Source organism: Balaenoptera borealis (genome assembly GCF_965194805.1).
Source record: "Balaenoptera borealis genome assembly, chromosome: 18".
Taxonomy (NCBI): domain Eukaryota; kingdom Metazoa; phylum Chordata; class Mammalia; order Artiodactyla; family Balaenopteridae; genus Balaenoptera; species Balaenoptera borealis.
Genome location: NC_138877.1, coordinates 50,160,611 through 50,178,836, shown reverse-complemented (window position 1 = coordinate 50,178,836; position 18,226 = coordinate 50,160,611). Strand labels below are relative to the sequence as shown.

General features: G+C 38.5%; 1 protein-coding gene across 2 annotated transcripts in view; it reads left to right on the top strand.

Annotated features, from left to right (window-relative positions):
- Nucleotides 1–18,226, top strand: part of LOC309615922 (uncharacterized protein) — a gene marked incomplete at its 5' end in the record, with an annotated part of 457,881 nt that overhangs the window by 163,712 nt on the left and 275,943 nt on the right. The window contains 2 exons of one of the 2 annotated variants that reach the window (XM_082366011.1): nucleotides 960–1,105; nucleotides 9,244–9,319. In XM_082366011.1, coding sequence (XP_082222137.1) covers nucleotides 960–1,105; nucleotides 9,244–9,319 — 222 coding nt within the window. The remainder of the gene's footprint in view (nucleotides 1–959; nucleotides 1,106–9,243; nucleotides 9,320–18,226) is intronic. The other variant, XM_082366012.1, reaches the window with a different exon arrangement.

Below are 18,226 nucleotides of genomic sequence, written 5' to 3'. Positions count from 1 at the left end.
AATCAGCAGAGTATCATTTAAAGAGACACAAAGTAGTATGAATGTTGACTCATGACAAAATGGACATCCTCAGGGTAAATCCTTATTGGGATGTATACTGGTTCACTTATTTGTTTAATTCGGAGTGACTGCAAAATGAATATAAACACCTTTAACAAAAGCAGTGTGGTAGAAAAGGAAGCAGGTACATTTTTCAAAACGTCTAGATTTTGTATCACTTAAATTGCTTAACTGAAGTGACAAGGAGAAAGATGACACGAAATATATGGGAGCTGTAGGATGTTCTATGAAGAAGACAGAGGAGATATGACTAAGAAGGGAATATGATAGCTGACTTCCTCTATTTAAAGGCTTGTCATTGGAAGAAGGATTAGACATATTTTGGTGGGAATGGCAGAGTGGAGGGGTATAAGGACTTGGCTTTGACTTAGTGTAAGGAATGGCTTCCCGATATTTGGAACTTGACAATTATCGGAGCAGCCATGCTTAGCTTCCCATTTCTGGGTCGATGGATAACCATGGGTGTAGAGGGATTCTTGCATTAAACAAGATGACCTCAATCACCCCTTAATAGACCTATTCCGGAGCTTTAAATCACACTGGAGAGGTCTAAAATGATTCTGAAACTTCTTTAAGAGCAGAACTGAATGAACTTTGGAGCTGCCCAGGCTTTGATAGAATTAGTCCTTCTTGGCAGCGTGCATGTATGTTGTAGGCCTGGGAATGGTTGCTGGTCTGCTTCAGTTATGGACAGCTGGTGTTAGCCAAGGGTTGTACTGGATTAGTCGTCCCTAGTAACAATCATATGAGGTGTTCCTCCCTGGATTATTAGGTGATATCTTTTATGTTTACACTTTCAGTTTTATATTTATTTTTCTTTTCCATTCAAGCACAACTTAATGTAAAAGCATTGTGGTTGGGAATCTGCTTCCCAAAATAAACCACTTATTTTTTTCCAGAATCCATTTTGTTGTTTCTATTTGTGGAGTTCAATTGTGAGACATCAATTTATCGTAGCTGTGGAAAACTAGCAGAAGGTCCAGAGAAAAGCCATGGAAACGATGAAGAACTAGGAAGATGGAATTCAACCATGTATCCTGGAGAGGTAAGGTTGAGGATAACATTTACACTTGTTTGCATGCCTATTTTCCTAGCACAGATGCTCAGATACCTATGTGTTGATCAACTTATGTACAATTGTGGTCTTCTAGTTTATGAAGGCTACTGTAGAGGATGTTTTCTATCGAGACATGGGCATGATCAAGATGGTTCCATAGTAGGTACCCTAAAGTTAACAAATATTTATTGGATTAACTTGAATTCAATGTTAGTTTCAATATAAGCGTCACACTGATAGTGAAGGTCATTAAACTTTAAGATGTGTTCCCAAGGAACACCGTGGCATCTTCATTTGAGAACATCTTTTAAATTGGTTAGCTAATTATCTGTTTAGAATAAAAGCAGAGGAACAATTCTGAGCACTTCATAAGGGCTCATACAGTTCTTGATTTCACTTGTGTGCTTTGCTTGTGTGTAAGCAAAGGGCTAAATCTACAGCACTAACTCTATAACTCAGGGGTAAAATAACGCATACATAAGATGACTAGGTAGAAAGAATCTTCTCATCTGAAATCTTGATTCTTCTCTAATCACAAAGTATATGATAGTCCTAGTTCTGCACTATCAAATTTTCTAATTAAAAGTAATTATCACATATATGCCCAACATGTATTGCAAACCTATTGTCCCTAGGAAATATTGATTCTGGGGAAGAGGAGATAGAATAAAAATTTGACTTAAAAAAAAAAGGTAACTACATGGAAGACATATTGTTCCAGAACAAATAGTGCCAATAGGAATTAAGAGTTTCAAGCTATGATTATAATTATACTGTTGGAGAAACTCTCTGTGCTTTTCTGGCTGACGAGTACTGTAGTAGACATTTGGTGTTCACCTCTCCAGCATCCGTTATCCCCCAGGAAGTTTAGATGACATTGATCCTACTTATACCTCCAGGTATGTAATCAGATGGTGCTGATTGGCTTAGTCTAATCTGAGTATTTCAGTCTCCCTGTCCATAAGGGAAGAGCGTGTAGCACAATCAGACCAGTGAGAATGCAGATTCCAGAGGAGGGCTTCTTTTCCTCTGAATGGTGTGGTGAGGAGATGTAAAGGCTGACACTACTGCAGCCATTTTGCTACCAGGAGGGAGAGCCAAGATCCTGTCAAGATGAAGCTGACCAGCTCTTTGTTCTTTAGTTTCCTTATCTTTAAAATGGATATGATAATAGCACCTTTGTCTGGGTTTGTGGTGAAATTAAATTGTTCAACTTACATAAGATGCTTAGAATAGGAAGCACCAATAAATGATAGATTTTATTAGTAGATAGAGTGTATTTCCTCTACTTTAACAAAAGCATCATTTCCCCTCCCTGAGCCTAATGTAATAAGTTTTGGGGCCTGAGCTGTCTGGCTAATTGTATTTAATTCCTTAAATTATTTTTTTCCCCTCTTAGGTGAGCTCTAACCTTAAGTGATCTCTGCACAGAGCTGGTTTTGCCAGTAATAAATTGTCTGTGTCAGCATTTAAATAATGAAACCTTAAGGGCTGGTCCCTAAGTGCCATCTCTGGACTTCTAGTACCTGCAAAATACCTGATCCTCCTCTCCGACCCGAAGCTCTGTCCGGGTTTTGCAGAGAAGCAAGAGTTGTGATGCTGTTTCCTAGCAGTGCCCACAGGCAGGATGTGTTGTCAAATGGGAACTAACCTGGGGCATCTGTTGAGCTCAGTTAAGGGTCTGAGCTAATAAGGGCGGCATATGCCTGTGTCTGGGAGGCCAAGAACGGCACACGCAGAGGCTTCTGTGCTGTTCTTGCTGTCCTAGTAACATTTCTTCCTCTAATATCCATGTTTATTTGCTTATTATTTTAAAGATAACAAAATTTAGCAGAGATAGAGAATAATGGTCAGCATCAATTCTAGAAGCTATAAATAATGGACTTTTCCTTGAAAAGCAACTATTCCATTTTAGTAAGAAATCTGTCAAGTTTTTGGTTAAATTTGACAGAACAAAGACTTATGATATTTATAGATATTCTTGTGGTGTTTTGGGAGAGACAGATAGGAACCATGTAAAGATATGTACTTTTAAAAGGTCTAAAACAGGTTACCTGTAGGTAGAGGAGTGGGTGGGCAGAGGGTGAGACTTGAAGGAGAACTTCCAGTTTTTACTCTATGTATATCTGTATGGTTTGAATTTTATTTTACAGTGAATTTATGTATTGCTTGTATAATTTTCAGAGTTTAGCTTTAAAATGTCAATAATCCCATCCAAGTTAAGGGTTATATTTTCTATGACTAATTGTTCAGATCAGGTTATTGTAATCATTCCAGGTGTTTATACTTGAGTCACCTGATGATTCAGATGAATTCAGACTATTAAACTTAAATATTAACTCCTTATTTATGTTTGGAATATTACATAATTTAATGTTTCTCAAAGACTACCTTTCCTATCTCTTTTTTGAGCCCCTGCCCCAAATTTGGGCTGTATTTACATCTGCAATGAATATTTTGCCTGAGAGATTTGTTCTGAGATAAAACAGCACGTTGGATCTCCTGCTTATTTATGACTCTTGGCTTTCACCACTTCTGGTTGCGTGAGAATCATTTGCTTTGTGAACAGAACTTTGCAGTAACCTCACACTCATGGCGATTAGAGCATTCTGCTGCAGTTGGATCTAGCAGCTCATGGAAAGTAGAAATTTCGAGTGAGATGGGCCCACTCTTTCAGTTCATATATGGGGAGAGTTTGGCCCAGGACGCTCAGGGATTTCCAAGGCCCTGATTACTCTTGGGGACAGGATGGGGACCAGGAGCCAGTTCTTCTGGCTCCTTCTGCTTCCTGACACATGATGCACTGAGGAGTCACCCAGAAGTCAGCCTGCTTGCTTCATTTGCATCCCGGATGCCGGAAACAAAGTTGAACCATGTGGGCCTTGGGATATCCAGACGATAGGAAGTGCAGTTAGTGGAGTAGAATGTGGTATAAATAAACAATAACATGCAGCTTTAAACTGAGGACTATCTTACCTCCGTGTAGCAGTTTGAAAAGATTATTTTTTTTCTGCTTATAAAAATAATACATGCTCAATTTAGTAAATTTTTGAAAGCATAAAGAAGAAAATCAAAATTACTCTTAACCACTTTGCCAAGAAATGATCAAGATTAATATTTTGGAATCACACACACATGTATATGCATAATCAAATCAGATCATGTTGCATATATAATTTTGTATCTGGGTGTTTTCTTTTAATATTATATTATGAGCACTTTCCCATGTCATTGAATTTTCTGCAACAGTATGGTTTTTAAACAGCTAAATAATATTCTCAGGTTGTTCTTTTTGGTTTTTGTTGTTTTAAGTGATGAACCATCAGAAATAGATGATGTGGAATAAATCCTGGTATATTAAAAGAAAGGGGTGCTAAGGTTTGGTGCTACGATCTGTCAGCGTGGAAGGAACGGTGACAGCAGCAGCTGAAAGCTGTCAGTCCTTTGCAGGCAGCAACATGAGGGTGTTTAGCGGCAGGTGACACAAAGTCAATTCAAAGACACACATTTTTTTTTTTTTTCACACACACACACTGTATTTTATTTTTACAAGAGATAAATAGACTGACACCAAGCATTGTACATGGACGACCACAACAAAAGCAACAATGATTGCAGTGACACACATTTAAGACAATGTAATAGCTTCTTATTTTGTCCTCCCCCTCAGCATACATTTGTAACGCAAAGCACTACTTAGGCCAAAGACTGGTCAGTCTAGGCTCCCACAAGATAAAGCCCTCATCTTGGAAGTGACTCAGGTGCAAAACCGACTCTTCAGAATCAGGTGCCGATAGTCCGGCCCACTTTGTCCTCCTTAGACATTTGGCCTTTAGACCATGTCGCTGTTCATTACTCTTCCACCAGAAACAGGGCAGTTAAAGGCGGAAGGGATAAAATGTCAAACAGTCCACTTTGTTCCATGTTAATCAGTTTTGCTAAAAGGGTGTTGAAGGATGAGGTAAAGTATTTGAAGGCCTTGCCTTCATTTGCTTCATGTTTTCCCTGTTGCCATGGATAACTGGGAACTTGCAGAGTGGCAAGTACCAACATACCTGAAAGATGAAAGTCTAATCCAGCATCGAGGTTGGCTTATCACTTGGGGCTGTGGAGCCCTACGTGACTGGAGAGGGCTCCTCTTCTGAAAAGTCCTGGAAGAATGGGGCTGGGACAGAGATGAAACCCAGCCTCCCTCTGGTGCTCTGGATGCGGTAATGCCTTTCCTTCCCTCTTTCCCCATTTCCCCAGATTTCTAGTATATTTGATCATTAAAGAAGTTAATCATACCTCTGTTCTAATGAATTAAACATAATTCAGGTAGGGAGCACAGTACTTCAGGTGAAAAGAGAGTTTATGTAATGATTCCGGGAAATGTTCCTAAGACTGATACATACTCTCGACGTACGGAGAGCAGTAAAAATGCAGCGTCTTTTGCTTGCTTTGTGTTTTCATTGTGGGTTGGGTTGATGAAGAGTTGACCATTGTGGGTTGGGTTGATGAAGAGTTGCCAGCAGGCTATGGTTTCCTCCTGTGCAGAAATTCCACATCTGCAGCTCTTGGTGGGGGATGAGCTCAGAATGTGATTTCTTCCTTTCCCCAGCAATTTTCTGCCTGCCTGCATGAAATGCTAATGAACGTCTCACACATGTCAGAGCAATGAGATGTATCCCTATTTTACAAGTTTTGGCAGATTTGACTTTACAAAGTCTAAGTCTTTTAAAAAAAATTTTTTAAATTTTTGGTTGCATTGGGTCTTTGTTGCTGTGCGTGGATTTTCCCCAGTTGCGTGGAGCGGGGGCTACTGTTCATTGCAGTGCGTGGGCTTCTCATTGCGGTGGCTTCTCTTGTTGTGGAGCATGGACTGTAGGCGCGCGGGCTTCAGTAGTTGCGGCACGTGGGCTCAGTAGTTGTGGCATGCGGGCTTAGTTGCTCTGCGGCATGTGGGATCTTCCTGGACCAGGGATCGAACCCGTGTCCCCTGCATTGGCAGGCGGATTCTTAACCACTGTGCCACCAGGGAAGTCCCACAAAGTCTAAGTCTTAATGTGACGGTGACAAGACACTTCCAGCACGCCCTTCTCCCATCTCCTTCAACTTTGCACTCCGGATGTTCCTCTCCCCATGCTGAGCTGATGTGTTGTGTCTCTGATTTGCAGTAAGCTCTGTATCACCGTGTCATCTCTGCATCTCATCCTTTCCCACCATGCCTCTGTGTCCAAGTCGCTGGGAAAAGTCTAGCTCTGGCAAAGTTAATTAAGTCTTGAACTTCATTCTCAGACCAAGTCAGGTATTGATTATCAGTTGTTAGCGAGCAGCATCAAACCAGATTTTATTTATTTATTATTTTAACTAGTTGGGGGTGGGATGGGGCACAAATAGGGAGCTGAACAAGCTTATGGGCTGCAGGTTAAATGCTTAGATGATTTTATAATTATACCATCAAATAAGTTTACTTGTGGGAGACTGAAGGACTTGGCTGATTGATGGTGCCAGTGGAGAGCTTAGTTTGGGGCACGGTGATCTTTCTTTGTGGAACTGATTGCTCTGACAGTCTCGCCACATCTTCAGGAGGGCCACTCACAGATTCCACGAGTGACAGAAGTGTGCATGTGCCTGAGGCACAAAGGATGCGACCTTGCTAACTGCAGAGACAAATAGAGATGCTCCTCTGGGGGATGTCTTCTATCAGCATTGACTGAGGAGGAGCCCAAGCATGTGAAGTTGGGGTTCATCCTGTTTCCTGTTTGCAACCCAAGGCTGCCTGTGGCATTTGGGCACAATTTGTTTTTCAACTGTAGAAGAATGAGAGAGACCAGAGAAGACAGAGACGGATTTTGTAAATGCAGTAAAACTTAGAAAGATCCAGGGCAGAGAAAAAGATGGGCCTGGGGATACATTCCTCAGCGTGAATTCAGCTTGTCCAGAGTCCCCTGGTTCTGAGGTTTAATTCAGCCTCTGTGTTTCCTTATTTCTGTTCCATCTTCACCTTATGGTCTCCTTGTTCATCTTCTCAGTGAACTCAGAGATTCTAGTTTATGATAGTAAGGTTACTATCAAAAAGTCCATGGCTGCAAACTATACCAGCTAGACAGCCCTTTGATCGATAATATACCCAGAAAAAAGATGTGTTTCCTCTTTTGTTCCTCTTAGTTTCTGTCATACAGAAAAGAAATTGAAAGTTGCCACAATTGGTTAAATAACTTAGGAATAAATGTGCTCTGCTATAGACCTGATCTCAGAATAGCCTAGGGTAGTGAACTCAAAATAATTATAAGTATTAAGAAAGATGAGTTGGAAAGATCCTTACTTTTTCTGAAAGAGCTTCAATATTTAGAAAAAATTTAATAAATTAGCGTTTGTGGTTGGAATAGCAAAGGCCAAGAAAGTTTGATTGAACATTATGAAAGTGTGAAGAATATAGATTGGGTTGACATGCATGGGCCCAATCTAGGAACACCTGGCAGGAGGTGGAACTTGAAGCTTATGAATCTCACAGAAGAATAAGGATATAAAATATAAACAGATTCAAAAAAGGCTTAGATAAATAACAATCATGGTTATAAAGGAAGTGGTGAGTCCCTGGAGGGTGCATTTCCACCTTTGTTTTTAATATTCTAAATATTATTTTGAACTAATTAAAAAAACATTCTTTTTTTTAAAAAAGAATGTATATATATGTATAACTGAATCACTTTGCTGTACATCAGTAATTAACACAACATTGTAAATCAACTATACTTCAATTTAAAAAAAAAGAAAAACATTTCCAATTTTACATTCTATTATTAGAAAAAAAAACATGGAAAGTTAAAAAAAACAATCTGGGCAACATAAAAAGGAAGAAGAAAATAAGGATTAATTATAGTCTCACTTTACAGAATTTTTAACATTTTAATATATTTTCTTTCACTTTTCCACACTATTTAAAAATTATTTCACATAGTTGTGAGTTTGCAATTTTGTATTCTTCTTTTATATTTTTATTTAAGCTCAAAGTTTTCTCTCTGTCTCCAGGAAGTCTTTATTTTAAATGATTTTAAGATGCCATTAACTGTAGGACACATTATTTTACATACTACTAGGAAAGGAAAAAAAATGTTTCCAATTAAGCTATGACACAAAGCCTTAATGATCTCCTGAAACACATTTGTTGCTTACACCAGCCTTTTGATGCTTTGACATTTCTTTCATCTATCCTAAGCATTTGGCAATGCTTTTGCCTTGAGTTGCACTACTTAGCGTGTAGGAGATGCTTCTTTTGCATATTCCGCAGAAAACAAAATGTAGCACAGTTTCATCTACTTAGGTTCTATAAAACACACGATTTTTTGCTTTGGAACAAAATATGGAATAGTGATCATTTCTCCTAGATGAATATGTGCTTCACCAATATAAAATTTACCCACTGCAGCTCTGTTTACATGCCTATTTGTGTACACAATAACTTTTCATCTCAATACTGAATCACAGTGTTACTTTTGAAGACATTTTAAATGGAAGTGAAATCAACATGTGCAGTACCAACAATGTACATCAATCATTTGAGGTAATGACAAGATGAACATCTGTGACCAAGTTAATGCATGCCTGCCGATGACAGCTACTTTGTGGCTACTTTGTAGCTGATGGTGATAATAAGGGGCCAGCTACCATAAGACACATTCCAATTTCAGAGATGTTAAAATCTGGAAAAAAGTGAGTCTTAGTATCAATGAATGCATCTGAATTTAATCGACCATTTTGTTATTCTGGATATTTTATTTATAAAAATTTATTTATTTATAAAAGATAAACTTTTTTTCTCTTATAACACAGATGTTTCTTTGCATCTGTGATTATTTCCTTGGAATAGATTCTGAGAAGAGGAATTATGCAGTCAAAGGATAGACATATTTTAAAGGTTTTTGACATGTATTTCCAAATAGCTTCACAGAAAGGTAGTTGCATTTATATAGTCTTATGAACAACGCTATTTCAGCTTCCTAAACTTGACTTAATGGAGGAAAGCTGTGGTAGATAGCCTGCAGGATGGCACCAAAGATTCAGAGTGGTGGCATGTGGCTTTGAGACTTGGTCTTACAGGATTGTACCTCCCCCCTTGCTATTTTGGACCACATATTCTTCAGATGACTGTAACATCTTACCAAGAAAAGAGACTTTCTGGATTCCATGAAGAAGGAGGAAAGTCTACATTAAATCCAGGTCAGTATCATGTAATATTACATCTCTCTATCAACATGAATCATCTTACATATTAAACAGAAACATTTAAAATAATACACAGTTCTTTTGATGTGGAATGTTTCCATTTTCCTTGGGCTGGTATGTCTGATCTGTGTGGCTTTGGGTCTTTGCCTTGCAGATGCTTAATGCGGGTGGGATCCAAATGCATGACAAATGGAATATTTACTAGAAGTTAAGAGTTCAAGAGAAAACGGGAGGGTCAAATATCTGTGCATTATGGATGAAGATCATAGTAGCAATTGGATTGAATTCAATTCAAGAAACACTTATTGAGAGTTAACTCAGCCTGTGTCAGGTAGTATGAGTAGTGTGGTCAGTGAAACTGATGGTCTTCCTGCCCTGGTGGAGCTTACAACCAAGGGGTAGCATCACTCATCCCAACTTTCTTGAAATGTACCCTCATCTTCTATCATAAAATGTAAGTATTTGAGGTGTTCAAAGGATGCTGAAGCTGGGAGTGGACTGTAAAATGTTTTACTGGGAGAAAGAGTTTTTCTCTTTCTTATATTCTATGGTATGCTGGGCACAGTCGGTTGGAAACTCCTTGTCAGCTCCCATGATGTCGAGCTCAACACGTCGCTGATATGCTTTCCTAAGATTTTGAGAGTCAAACAGAATCTGTCTTCTTTAGGTTATCCCAGGACCCCAAAAGGTCCGTGTCTCCTCCCAAGAATAGAAACACTGTGTGTGTTTGTGTCTTGTTCTTCTCCGGTACTTTCTACTGCATGTCATCCTGGGCACCCTTAGAGGCTGTGTGATATAGTGGAAAGTTATGGGAATTTGGAATTATAAGAACTAGGTTGGAATCTGTTTCTTCCCCTTCTTAGCTGTGTGTGACCTTAGGAAAATTGTTTAATTTTTCTTGGTCATCATCTTTCTCATCATTTTCACAGCCACCTTATGATTTTAGATACTATTAAGCCCAGTTGACACTTGAAAAACCAGAAGTTCGTCAAGGTAAGGTAATTTTCTCAAGAACTAGGGTTCAAATACATGGGGCTTGACTTTAGTGTCCATACTTAAGGACTCATTTATGTCAATTATTAAGAGCTGAACACAGTATTTGGTTCATAGAGAATCCACAATAAAATGCAATAACTATGATTATGGTTGTTATGACTCAGAACCAGGATAATGGGAGTATTTACCAAGGTGGAAGCAAAATCTCAATGGCAGACCTGTGCTAGAGTTATTTTGGAGTAGAGAATCATTCTCATTCAGCCTCTGACCCCAACCACATGTAAGGCTAACCTTGATTAGAGTGGTAAATGTCATCTGTAATTGAAAGATCTAATTTTTATAATTCTACTTCTGCTGTAAAGAAAAATTACACTTTTGACATTTTAAATTAATGCTTTAGATAGCCCTGGATTGACATATGTGGTACGAGGGGCCTTAAACCAAGATCTAAAATATAGAGATGAATCCTTAATTAATGAGTTATGGGTCCTGATAAGAGGTTAAAGTTAAATAAAATATCTGAAACTAGTGCTGTTTTGAGGTGTTTTAAAATGTTCCTATTTTACATCCATTTTTAAAAACAGGGCAAAATGTATATAGATTTTCATATATGGCAACACATATAAAAGTTTTGGCTAATGATACACTGTTATCTCTTTGGCTCAGCATGGAGAAATGCAGTCTAATTTTCTTATCATTTCCTCCTTATCTTATTAGCATTTCAGAGGTTAATCCTCTGTTAACACATCTTCTTAGAGTGCTCTTGTTTTACACTCACAGGTTTTATTTATTTTTTTTCCACCGTAGAGAGCTATTGTCCTTATTTTTTGTTGCATTTAGGTAGGGGATTGATGTTGTTCAAGCGTCATGTTTAAGGATGTCTTTCCCGTTCTTTCCCATTCCATTCTTTTTTTCAAGTTTTCTGTTGCATCTGAAATAGTCTCTAAGTTTCTGGAGAGGATTAAAAAATCATTTTATAGCAAAATTTAGAGCAAAAACTATTGCAGTTATTTTTCCTTCTTTGAAACAGTATCAAATCTCATTTTTCTGCATAATGGTGACCCAGATTATCTGGTTTGGGTAGACAAACAGGGCAGTGACTTGACCATGAACATGTCCACCCTCACAAGTCCTTGGGGAGGGTGAAGAGCTTGTGATATGGCCACCAAAACATGTGTGCTGCTTGATTTTCCACAGAACTATGAAAGTTCAGTTCAAATAATATTCATTAATGGATCAATTTTTTTAAAATCTACACCAAGTAAAAATGAACTTATTCAGATGCTGCTGGCAACACCTGACTGTGGCTTTGAAGATCTGCACCAGCAAATCTAACCCAAAATATTCCTGTTTTTGAAGGAAGTGAAGAAGAAAACTCATTGCTTCACACTTACATAAACACTTATAAACATGCAAGAAAACCAGTTTTGTTTCTAGAGTGTATGTCAGTTCTTTTGAGATGAAAAAATTCAGACTTCAGGCCTGGGACCTAACTGGAATTATTTATTGTTAATGATTTAGTGTTTTATTTTTTCAGAGTTCATTACTCTTCAAGGTCCAATAACAATGATAAATGAAATTAACACAATATTGTAAATCAACTATATTTCAATTTAAAAAATAACAATAATAAAAAAGAACTTTTTCTTTAATTTTACTCCACTGCCAATGAGACTGTACTGTGGATATTTTCAAAAAGGAAGTAAGTAAATTTGAAAATTCAAGACATCCTCCTCATCTGGAAGGGTCCATTCCATCATGATCCTTTAAGTATTTTGTTCTAAATAAATTTAGACAAATGAACACATCTGAAATATTTTGTTTGGGAACTCATCAAGAAACTCCAAAGTTGTGAGTCTTAGTGTGTATTTACTGAAAATTTTAAGAGCCAAGAAAGGGAGAGTCAGTTTTAGGATCCTAAGAATATATAATTAAATCACCCTGCTTTGTTCCATAGAAGTGACTGAAGACTAATGGAATCCATTTTCATCTCTATTGTGATGCTGTTTGTGACAGAGACAATGTGCATGAAATAGAAGCTAACCTGCCTCATGAAAAAAATGTAATAAAGGTTTCTGTTTCTGCCACTGAATCACAATCCTTTCAAACTCTTCTCCTCAGTGCATTTATCCTTCCTAGAGAACTCTATCAGAACCCCCTATAATGTGTGTGTGTAGAAAGGCATAAAAGTCCAGTGGAGTTACTAATGATGGGGGAGATGGAAGATTAACTTCTTTCTTAAAAACTGAAAGAATCTCAGAACATGTCCTTTTATTCTACACAGGTATGAGGGTCTGGAAAATGTCTTCTTTAAATATACAGGTATTTTTATGGGGCTCTTAAATCTTTGTCTGATACCGTAGTTTCCTCCCATATGTTTATTGTCAACTAACAGCTGAGAACTGATGAGCTGGGTGGAAATGTTTTGTATAGCAGCAGTTCTTCCTTTCTGACAACTGTTTCTTTTGTTTAACTCAAACTTCTAAAAAAAAGAATACGATTTATTTGCATATTTTTTGTCGATAGAACATGACCAATAAGGGTAGTTTTTGCATGATGTGAAAGGGGGTTTTGTTAGATACAGTTTCTTTTATTGTGATTAGAATGGATGTGACACAAACATGTTGTGTTTTGGGAAGATCACTCTGGCCATAGTGAGGGAAATAAGGTGAGACTGGAACCAAGGAGACCAGATTGAAGGGTAGTAGGAGAGGTATGGAGAAGGGGGAACAGAATTCAAGGATTTTCTAGGAAGTAGAGTTACTGGAAGGGAAATTTATTGAGGGGGGAAAGAGGATTTATTATGACTCAAAATGTCTTCCTTGGGTGATGGTAGATAACATTGATCGAGATCGGGAATGCAGAGGAAAGATGCTGCTGTGACATTTTGCGATTGAGATGCCTTTGGTACCTGCATGTGGCTCAGGTAGGAGTTGAGCTCAAAAGAGAAATCTGTATTGGAGATTCAGAATTGGTTGTCTTCATCCATATGACAGTTGGGAGTGTGTGGTTTGAGAAGACAAGGGGAAGGAAAATGAGAAAACCAAAACATGAAAGGGTGGGTAGAGAAGACGAGGTTGTGAAGGAGTGTCATAGAAAGGAGGCAAGGATGCTTGAGTCTCCTCACCATCACATGAGGAGTGCTTGAATGAACAGCCATGTTTGGATCTGGGGAGAGCAGATCCTTCCAAGGGTGGACCGGTGTGCCTTTTAGTCTTTTAAAGAGGGACTAGATTTGGTCTGTGTTGCTCCTCCTGAGGGTACTGAAGAACTTTATGGAAGTAAATTCTGCTTTTGTTTATGGAAGCACTTTCAAAGCATGGAAACATACAACAGGGGATGTAACTACCCCAAAGCATCCTTAGCTGCCTCCCCATTAAAGAGAGCCTTACTGCCCATCAATGAAGAAGTAAGTCCTGATTGGAGGGGGCTGGTGGGGACACTAGATGACTTCCAAGATTCTCTGAAGTCTAGGAGTCGATACAAAGATTAAAAAAAGTCATACTTTTTTATGAAAGTGCTTTGCAAAATTTAAGCTTAGCTTCAAGGGGACAGTACAGTGCTATAGTGACAAACAAACACACACTCACACAGTGAAGAGAAATGGCACTTCCCCTTCATGTTGGCATTCCCCCAAATTGTGATACCTTAGTCCCCCTTATCCTATGGTGTAATATTCAGGCTTAGAAATTATATAAATTAACCATTTTGAGGAAAGATCAGACAGCTTTTCTTACCTTGTTATCTATTTGTATTTGAAAATAAGGAGGTACCTTTATAGAGGTTTGTAGTCTGATAGTCAAATGATTAATATTGTTTTTCCTGCAAAAATATGATCTTTCATAATATAGATTTGTCACTGTGCTAATTCCACATCAGAACCTGAACATGTCTTAGGTTCACTCTTATTGTGGCACCATAATGCTGTAACTGCTGTACCAAAGAAGACTCAGAAACATATATTGCTCATGGGGAATCCTTGAGAATACATTAAATGAAAATAGCCCATAATAACCAATAATTTGATCCTATTAAGCCAGGCAGATGTGGCAGGGTTAGGAAGGCTATTATTTATTTTACAGAAACACATTTCTGATGGAACATGTAGATTGAAGTTAGCATGTTGGGATTAGAACTAGGAGAGGACTTGAATGGAATTCTGGTTGTTCATATAATTTCTCCTGCTCAGTCACATAGACTTTATTATACCAAATTACAATTTGCATCATTCAAATGCAAATGAATGTTCAAAGCCCTGTGTGGGCTTCATGTAATTCTTTTTGGGCAAGAGCTGCTCAACGCTGTACTTATTTGAAAGAATTCAGTGATGCAACTGATTCCAAGAGAAAAAAAAGATGTGAATTTGGAAGTGTTCTTCTTATTGGAAGGGATGATATAATCATATCAAATTCGCATCTGGTTTTATTTTGCTGTCTCTCCTCTTGGTTTCCCTAAGTGTATATGACTTATGGGATACATTATATCTCTTTACCTGACTTCCCTTTGTTTTCCAGTCTGAATCTTCCCAGAATCATGATCCCGCTTAAGTATTGACGATAAAAGTAAGGAACAGAGAGGAAAGTTTTGAAAAGCGTAGCAAGCTAACAATGTTATCATGGAAATGTGGAAATGCATTCAATGGTAACACTTCATTTTTGGCCTTTATGAACCAATCTCGCAGTCAGCCAGACTGCTCATAATGCGGGACACTTCATAAGTCACCAAACCTGCCTTGCCAGTTTATTTTAACATCTCTTGTTCTCAAATGTAAGAAAATATTCACACAGCTTTTAATACTCTCTGTTCGTTGGTAAATCAGTTTGGGAAATGAATTTAGAGCTTATAAATAGAAGTAGTATATTAAAGGGTCTAAGAAACTCTGCAGTAAAGAATTTCTACTTAACTGTTTAACTCAGTAGTAGATCACAATATTTAAGAGCACAGACTTGAACACAGATAGACTTGTACTGAAATCCCAGGCTCACTATTAGCCATGAAACTTGGGCCAGTTACTTCCCTGTACAATGGGAGAAACGAGTCCCAACTCAGGCTGTTGTGGAAAGGAAAAATGTAATGTATATAAAACATTCCGCAGAGTGCAGGATGATAGTCCACACTCAGTTACTCGTTTGTGGTATAATGTTATTGTCTTATGTGGCTGTATGACTCTTTTCCAGGCAACATACAAGGAACTACTCTTCTAAGGAAAAGTGATGGGAAATGCTGATCTGACAGATTGTGATGTGTATCAATACTTTTAAAGAACTGAGAGGGTTAGTACCCTTTATATCATGAGAATTCTCTGTTAAGTTGGCAGATACCTCTGTCCCAGTGTTGTATCATAGACAAAACATATAGACTTTGGGGCAAATAATGCGAAATTGACTTTGAAATATAATACACAAAGGTTGTTGCAAACGAGGCCTCTTTTCTGTCTTGACTATCAAAAGCTAAATTCTAGGACCTAAAAGTCCAGAAAGAAGCCCCAAGAGGTGAGGAGAAAAAGAAGGGAAATTTGTTTCCTTGTGCAAAGAAGTTAATGGAAAATTTGAACACCCGTGGGAGCAGGAGTGGAACCAAGTCATCTTTTAGAACAGAGAAGAGGCTGTAACAAGGCTGATTATTAATTAGGTTCTAGTAGGTAATTGGTTTCTAAGCCCAAGTGAAATGTAGGGAAAGGTTTGTGTTCAACTTTAGTAACTTTCCTTTTTAGTTTTCTTCTTTCCCTCTGAGGTCTCTCCTGCCTTTGTCTTAATTCCTCCTCACCCAAGGCACTTTGTTCGATGAGATAAAACTATACAGAAACCTGCTGTTAGTTAGCTAAATTTATGAAAGTATCTGATCATTAATCCATGTGAAGGTACAAAGCGGAGTTTCTCAATCCCCTCACTCTTGACATTTGGACCGGCTAATTCTCTATTGTGGGGGGCTGTCCTCCACAATAGAGGACCTTTAACCAAACCTCTGGCCTCTACCCACCATATGCCAATAGCCCCCTTCACCTTAGTTGTGACACCAACAGTGTCTCCAGACGTTGCCAGATGATTCCTGGAAGGTAATATCCCTCTCTCCCCTCACTGAAAACCACTGAGTACAAAGGTTTTACAGCAGATAAATCTGTACCATTTTCTGAGTTAGATTCCCTTTTTATCGTGTGTAATTTCTTAATTTCCCAAGACAGAACTTGGAAAAGAAAATTCATTTATAAGCCACAGGTCAGGGAAGAGTGGGTTTTTGTTGTTGTTGTTGTTTTATAAATTTATTTATTTATTTATTTATTTTTGGCTGTGTTGGGTCTTCGTTTCTGTGCTAGGGCTTTCTCTAGTTGCGGCGAGCGGGGGCCACTCTTCATTGCGGTGCGTGGGCCTGTCACTATTGCGGCCTCTCCCGTTACGGAGCACAGGCTCCAGACGCGCAGGCTCAGTAGTTGTGGCTCACGGGCCCAGTTGCTCCGCGGCATGTGGGATCCTCCCAGACCAGGGCTCGAACTCGTGCCCCCTGCATTGGCAGGCGGATTCTCAACCACTGCACCACCAGGGAAACCCGGAAGAGTGGTTTTGTACAATCACATCGAAGAGGTGGATGCCTCATTTATTTAAACCGAATAGTCCAAATCTGTACAGCAAGTAAACTCTCCTCCTCAGCGGATGGCTTGGGATAGGTTTGAGGCTTCGTCCACATCTGTATTAAATTTGAAGCCTACTTCCCACCCTTCACTAGAAATATTTTTAATGGCTGAGCATTAAGCAAGGAAAAGGATCTCCGATAGTCTCTCTGACTTGGTCATAAATAAAGCAAGATAGCAAAATAGATTGACTGATAGTTTTTTGTCCTTTGGTGACTGAATTAGGTTTACTGTTCAACAAACCCTATGGCAGAACAGCACTTCCAACAAAGGCAAAAAGTAAATTCTAAACTGGGGGTATTTCTTTAAGTACACATTTGGCAACAAATGCAAAAGAATATGGGTCGAAGTCCAAAGACTGCTGTTTTTTTCCTTAATTTGCATTTGGCTTTTTGAGTCTGATCTTTCACGTGCCTGTTTCCCTTTCTCCCTCCTCAATTGCAATTCTTCTCTGTGAACGTTTTGTTTAGCAAAGAGGAACACATACTGTGCAATGAAAACATAGGCTGTAAATCATCTCAGCTATAAAATGTAGCAGTTTGGAGCCCAGTAATTGGGACTGTGTTTCTGAAAACAAGAAGGACAGCCAGCATCTGAGTGTGTCAGTTAATTGATCCACAGGGAGAGACTCTGGGAATGTCCAAAAGACTGTTTTTTTTTACACTTTTTATTGTTCTAATTTTTCCATGGGACCCACAGTTTTCCCTTGCTAATCATTTACCACAACTAACTTTATTTTGTGTGTCGAAATTCCATTGGTACTACAGAATTCAGAGCTCTGACACAGGGTGAGCCTTTCAAAATCCTGAATACTTGGCAGGCATAAATATGTGTGCTCTGTAGATTTGGTGCAAAGTGAGTGGGAACATTTCTTCATGGCCACAGTGTGGTTTGGGACACCAGCTACAGTGTTATCTGTGAAACCCAGGTTGGGAGCAAGGCAAAATCCTTGCTTTGGTCACAGAGCAAATAATTAACTAATTTATATTAGATATATTAAATGTGCTCAGAATTCTCATTGCTTCATGAAATCCATAGTTTAAGAATATGGATATATGCTATAAAAATGTGAAGATTTGGGGTAAAAATAGTCAACATATTGAGTGAGCTGATACGTGTGTCAATGATTTGTTCTCTGAAAGTCAGGTATCAAGGAGATAATCTACTTTCTGAAGTTAGAGAATATGCATTCCCTGCACTGAAGTAAGAAGAGGGTTTAGTCTTCTTTCCTTTTTTTGCCAAACCTGAGACAATGTATTTAATTATATATAATTGCACTT